This window comes from Lycium barbarum, chromosome 11 (genome assembly GCF_019175385.1).
Source record: "Lycium barbarum isolate Lr01 chromosome 11, ASM1917538v2, whole genome shotgun sequence".
NCBI classification, from domain to species: domain Eukaryota; kingdom Viridiplantae; phylum Streptophyta; class Magnoliopsida; order Solanales; family Solanaceae; genus Lycium; species Lycium barbarum.
In genome coordinates, this window is record NC_083347.1 from 28,127,878 (window position 1) to 28,134,702 (window position 6,825).

Here is a 6,825-nt window from a genome sequence, read left to right on the forward strand (position 1 = left end):
ACCAGCCAAAAATGCATTTATTGGGGATTATTTGTCACGTAATGCTGTTATTTTGTTGAAAACCAAAGTTATGCCCTTTGCATCACAACTTTATGGTGGTTATGTAATAGGAGTTTGCCGGGGTCGGCATACTTTGTCATTTTATGAATAGAAGTTCCGCCCATTCCGGCAGAAATTAAGTTTGTATAGTTTGTTTGTGTTATAAATTTCAACTTTAAGCCCCTTTGTAATTTGATGGTGTTCATTTTTAATCTCAACTTATCTGTTCATAAAAGCTGTTATTTTGTTGAAAATCCAAGTTATGCCCTTTCCATCACAACTTCATGGTGGTTGTGTAATAGAATTTTGCCGGGGTCGGCATAGTTTCTTATTTTGTAAATAGAAGTTCTGCCCATTATGACATAATTTAAGTTCAGAAAAGTTGTCAAAACCAGCAACAAAGACAAACCCTTTAAAGTTATTGACCAGCCAAAATGCATTTATTGGGGATTATTTGTCACGTAATGTTGTTATTTTGTTGAAAACCAAAGTTATGCCCTTTGCATCACAACTTTATGATGGTTATGTAATAGGAGTTTGTCGGGGTCGGCATACTTTGTCATTTTATGAATAGAAGTTCCGCCCTTTCAGGCAGAAATTAAGTTCAGAGAACTTGCCACAATCAGCAACAAAGACAAAACCTTTTAACTTTTTTGACCAGTCAGAATGCATTTTATTGGGATTAGTTGAGACGCCAACTATTTGGGCAGTCAAACGCATTTATTAACTTTAATTAAATGTATTTTGACTATACTTATGATTTTACACTATAAATTAGACCATTTTTACATTCACTCACATTTTATCTCTTTCTTATACAACTTTTGCCACATAACAATGGATGTGAATTTCGAGAAAAGGTTAAGCAGGTCCTATGTCCTTAACGATGACTTTGTATGTGTAAATGTTATCAAGAAACTTTTTTGTTTTCATCTGGGTTTTTATTCCATTCATCCTTATTTTTAGTAATAATTTTGTGTGTTTATTTCGTTGCAGATCCTTCCAAATGACATCTCAGACAGTCTTCCGAACTCTGAATGTGAAGCCTATGTGCTTTATGGTCGGCATTACTACAAGATGACTTACAAAGTTGGTGCATATCGGCGCCTTTGCCAGGGGTGGAAAGACTTTGTTGATACCAATGGGCTGCAGGAAGGAGATACTCTATGCTTTAGGTTTGTTGAGTGCAATGCTGGCATAGGGATTATTGTTAAGAAGAAGGAGGAGATTGTAGTTATAGACTAGATCTGCTCATAATTTTTGTTTTAGTATGAATGAATTTTTATTTTTAGTCTATGTTTTTTTTTTTTTTTTTTTTTGCTCTCCAAAATTTGTATGAATGAAATTTTACTATGAATGAATGAAATATTTTACTTAATGTTAATTGTGTTGTGCTGAATGTTTTTTCCAATTTTTCAGCATTTTAAAATATTTTATAAACAACAAAGCACATAAGTATGCCCCTAACAGCATACTTATTTATTTTGTAAGCGGAAGACATGCCAGTTCCGGCATAAATGTAAAACTTGAAAACAACAGAGAGAAGGAATATTGTTATGTCTCAAGGCACACATTTATTAAACTTACCAGGATGTAGTCTTTGAGATACCAATTTTGTTTTGCCATTTTCCCCGGCAAAAACTGTTATACCTGTTAGAGGAGGCATAAATTATAAAACTGGATAATTAAAGTTGATGATATTTTTTCTTTTTCCTCAATGTTTTATGGTAGAGAATTGTAGATTTCATGTAGGGACATTTATCTGTTGCTATTATATAGTCTTTTATTATCAGCAACAAAAAGATAACAACTTAATAAAAGAAAATAATAAAAGAAAGAATGGACAGAAGAATAAATGAGTGATAAGATGCTTGAAGTCTCAGTCTTAGTAATACCAAAGTTTTGCCATTTCTTTCAGGCAGAGTGTGCATTATGCGTCAAGAATCATAAGATAAATTCATATAAACCATGTATAAGAGTGTGATGTTAGGATGACAATTTCCTCTTCCTGTATCTTCTTGAATATGGATTGAGAGCTGGACTGTGGTTACAGGTTGCCCTAGTGTGTCCAAAGAACTTACATCTACCACATTTGTATGTGTACTTTGTTGATTCTCTTCTTGGGCGATATCTTTTGTTTGTTTTCTTCCAGGTCTTATTTTAACATCAGGCGGCGTTATTTTAATATCCATAATGTTTTGTGGAATAATCCATGAGTCTTGATTTCCAACTGATAGTATTTCACCTTTGTATGTCTCTTGGCAGACTTGTTTCTTGAACCAGTCCGCACAGTATGTAGATTTTGGCAAACTTCTTTTGTTTATAACTGTCATGGCATGTGTGCACGGTAACTCGTCAGTTTGGAACTCCAAGCACTCACAAGTCATATTCTTCAGGTCTACATTGTATTGATATCCTTCATCTTTCACAACAAATTTGACGGGAGTTATGTTTTCTACCTGTGGAAATTGACAATATAAATGAGTGATATTTTTTGTGGCAATTTTCAGATTATATGAGAGTTATGCCCTTTCCGGCATACTTCCTGTACATTGAAAATAAGATTCTGCCCCTTCCGGCAGAACTAAGTATAAAATAGGGTCATAGTTGTTCCTTTGTCCAGCATAACTTTTATGTTTGGTTAATTTTAAACTATACGTTGCTCATAAAACTAAGATTGAAGTGTGTTGGTAAAATCTACTTACTTTCATTGTGAGCATAAAAACAGTGTAATAGTTATGCCCTCACCGGCATAATTCCATGCTAGTTAATATAAGTGTCTGCCCCTTCTGGCAGAACGAAGTATAAAAATAGGGTGATAGTTTTTCCTTTATCCAGCATAACTTTTGTGTTTGGTTAAAATTAAACTATGCATTTCTCACCAAACTAATATTGAAGTGTGTGTTGGTAAAATGTACTTACTTTCATTGTGAAGCCTCTACTTATCTTTTCAAGCAGAATCTTTTCAGCCCAACATGTCAGGTCATGGGCCGGTCCTGTTGCGTCCAATTTTCTCTAGTAAAACCAATTTTGCAGCTTGTTCTGGATGTAATCAATACATGCCATTATTGGTAACTCCCTTGCTTTCCTCAATACAAAATTCATTATCTCGACATTGTTTGTTGTGAGCATGTTGTAACGCCTGTTGGTGTGGAATGAACGTGCCCATCTTTCCGGTGGTTCTTCTTCTATGTATTCTGCAGCTTTTGGGTCGATTTGTTGTATCTGTGACATATAGGTACGAAACTCTGCCTGTTTGTAGGTAGTTGCTGCATTGTAGAACAGTGATAGGATCGCTTCGAATGGGAAATATTTCTGCAAGTTCTTCTCCATGTGGTAGATGCATATTCCATGCTGGGTATCTGGATACAGTTCTTTGATTGCAGTTGCAATTGACGAGTGGCGATCGGAAAGAATTGATTGGTCTTTGCGCGTGCCAAACACCTTTTTCACGTGTCTAAAGAACCATCTGTAGGATTCATTATTCTCAGAGTCAGCAATACCAAATGCGAGAGGAAATATGCTGTTGTTTCCATCTTTTGCTACTGCTATCATGAGCACACCGCGGTATTTTGATTTCAAGAAGGTTGCATCCACCATCATTACTGGTCTGCAGTGTTTCCAACCCTCAATTGATGCTCCATACGCGAAAAAAACATATTTAAACTTATTGTCAGCGGTCCATTTGATGTTAGCAACTGTTCCAGGATTTCTTAATTTCATCATGTGAAGATATTGCGGTAGAAGTGTGTAGTTATTTTCTGGGCTTCCTCTTATGATATTATAAGCGTGTTGGAGGGAACGTCATGCTTTGTGGTAACCAATGTGCAAGCCATATCTACTTCTCATTTCTTCAATGACAATTTTGGGTGTTATCTCTTGTAGTGTATGACGTATTAGGTCTGTAATGTATTCCGCTATGACTTTTGAAGTTGCATTTCTCATGTCAGAGGTGATGAAATTTATTGAACAACTATGTCTCTTTTCAAAGTTAACTACTTTGAAAAGTTCTGATCCTCTGAACCTTGAACTGTGGAAATGCCAAATGCAGGTTGGATCAACACATCTGATGTAATACCGTTGCGTGCATGAATTTTCTACCTTGTACTGTTGATGACGAGTAATTGCAATGTTATTCATGCACTTTTTCACGGTATCTTTGTCTTTGAATAAAATGCCAACTTCTATTTGATCAATCGATGCACTAGGTGTCAAAATTTGTGTATCATTTTGTATCCTCTTCCTTTTTAGTGTCTTTGTTTTGTTGCATGGTTGTGTTTGTGTCTCTTCAACTGTCATGCTCTGAGTAAGTGATACAACATTCATTGAAGTTGGATGCTGAGAAAGGTCATTGTTTACAACTTGCTCAATGTTTGGCGGTTGCCATTGTAGCTGATGAGGTGTCTGGTTAGGAGTTACTATCTCGCTCTGCTCAAGTGGAATCCCAAGGCTATGTCCAATAGGGCTGTTTTGTTCGTCATCCAATCCAACTTCAGACATGTCTTCTTCATAAGCAATGCAGAGTTGTCAGTCAATTTCCTCTATGGTTTGTCTTCTGTCATTAGGATAGATTCATTATGATGTTCTTGTAATGGGTTGTCCTCCGCATCAGCTGAATCGAACTCTAATATGAAACGGGAATTCCTGAAGTTGTCATTGTTGTTGAGCAGGTACAAGCAAGTGTGAAGATCAATGTCGTTTGTTACACGCATCCCTTTGGATGTTTTCTCACTGGTGTCAAACCATATGTTGACCTCTTTTTGCTAAGTATCTTGTGTATGCCCCGCAAATATCTGTTGAGTGAATTGTTGAAAATTTACACCATCATTGACAAGTATTAGCTTGGTTTCATGATTAACATAATTGTAGGCGGCGTCCCATTTGTCGTTGAAGGCTACGTAGATGCATCTTGGTGTCATTTTTTTTTGTTAAACTTCCTGCATAAAGAGAGATTCACTTGAGAAAAAACCAAAATGAAATGTATTTAAGTTGTTAGTTTTGAAAATTTAAGTTCTGCCCTTCCCAGCAGGCTTTGTATGTAAAGTCATGAAGTATGCCTGAAACGGCATACTCTACCATTTTGTAAACAGAAGTTCTGCCGCTACCAGCATTCTTCAAAAACGGAGTAACTGTTTCTGCAATAGTTATTCCAATGAAATTGCAACAGTTATTTTCATGAAACTGAAAAACCTCCTCTGTCTTTATCCAATTTAAATCAAATCCATGCAACAGATATTCCAATTTAAAATGGACTAATTTATACTTCTATATAAACCAACACAACTTTGAAGAAGGAAAAAAAAAAACACTTTACTTCTGAAAACCAGATATAATCACATACAAAATGAACCAAAATCAACATATTGTACATGTTAATGGTGGCCACGGGCAAGCACATGAACATGCCCATCCTCATAACCAAATCCATCATAATATTGCAAATTTGCAAATTACTCATGAAATTGCTGATATCAAAAGAGATATAGATTTTCCGAGGGCTCTTTACGGTGCTCTAAGTAGAGAAAATGATGATATGCGAAGAGAATTACGATTTGTAAGGCAGAGGTTATTCCAACACACTGGCCAAGTTGACGATGGGGCAATTTGGAATGGGTACACGTGAAATTAGAACTGATGATGGTAGTTTGGTACTTATGAAGTTAGGATTTTATGTTTTGTGGATATATATATATATATATATATATATATATACTTAAATGTATGTTAATGAAGTGTAAGTTTCTTTAGGTTTGTAGAATTTTACTTTAATGGCTTCTAAAGAGAAATATTGCCTTCTACGGCATACTTGTTCAGAAGTTTGTTCAGAACTTTGCCAGTAACGGCATACTCTACTACTTTGTAAATTGTACTTTTTCCTTCTCCGGCATACTTGTTATTAAATTGGTTCATAACATTGCCGTTAACGGCATACTCTACTCCTGTAAATTGAACTTTTGCCTCCTCCGACATAAGCACTTTTTGTTTTGCTGATGATAATGCAATAATTGTTTTTGGTTAAAAAAAATTAAAAAAAAAATGAAAACCTCCTCTACCTTCATCCAATTTAAATCAAATGCCTGCAACAGTTATTCCAATTTAGAGGATTGACGCAACTGAACTAATTTATACTTCTACATAAATCATAACTTTTGCCTTCTTCGGCATACTTGTTATGAAATTGGTTCAAAACATTGTCGTTAACGGCATACTCTACTCTTTTGTAAATTGAACTTTTGCCTCCTCCGGCATAATCAATTTTTGTTTTGCTGATGATAATGCAGTAACTGTTTTTGGTTTAAAAAAAAAAATGAAAACCTCCTCTACCTTCATCCAATTTAAATCAAATTCCTGCAACAGTTATTCCAATTAGAGGATTGACGCAATTGGACTAATTTATACTTCTACATAAACCAGAACTTTTGCCTTCTCCGGCATACTTGTTATGAAATTGGTTCAAAACACTGCCGTTAACGGCATACTCTACTCTTTTGTAAATTGAACTTTTGCCTCCTCCGACATACTTGTTCTAAATTTGCACACAGTTTACCTTAATTCAAGTTTAAATCGATAAGCATTGCCTGATTTAAATTGAATTTACTATAATTACAATTTCAAGTAAATAAGCATTTTATACTAATTTAATTAAGGTATAAAGTAATTAAAATCAGAACAAAGCATTAAATCCAATCGATTCTATTTTGCTGAATAATTTTATCATGCGTAATGTTCAATCTGAGCTGTATGTCATCTGTTTCTTAATAATCAGGTCGTAGAAGATGATCTTTT

The 6,825-nt window shown here is 35.0% G+C and overlaps 1 protein-coding gene across 1 annotated transcript; it reads right to left on the reverse strand.

Moving 5' to 3' along the window:
* Window positions 1-1,600: 1,600 nt before the first annotated feature.
* Window positions 1,601-3,762, reverse strand: LOC132619640 (uncharacterized). The gene is made up of 4 exons (XM_060334483.1): window positions 3,154-3,762; window positions 2,962-3,054; window positions 2,036-2,498; window positions 1,601-1,689 (listed from the first exon to the last, which is right to left on the reverse strand). The coding sequence occupies exons 1-4, from the start codon at window positions 3,760-3,762 to the stop codon at window positions 1,601-1,603; spliced, it is 1,254 nt and encodes a 417-aa protein (XP_060190466.1).
* Between the last annotated feature and the right edge of the window lie 3,063 nt (window positions 3,763-6,825).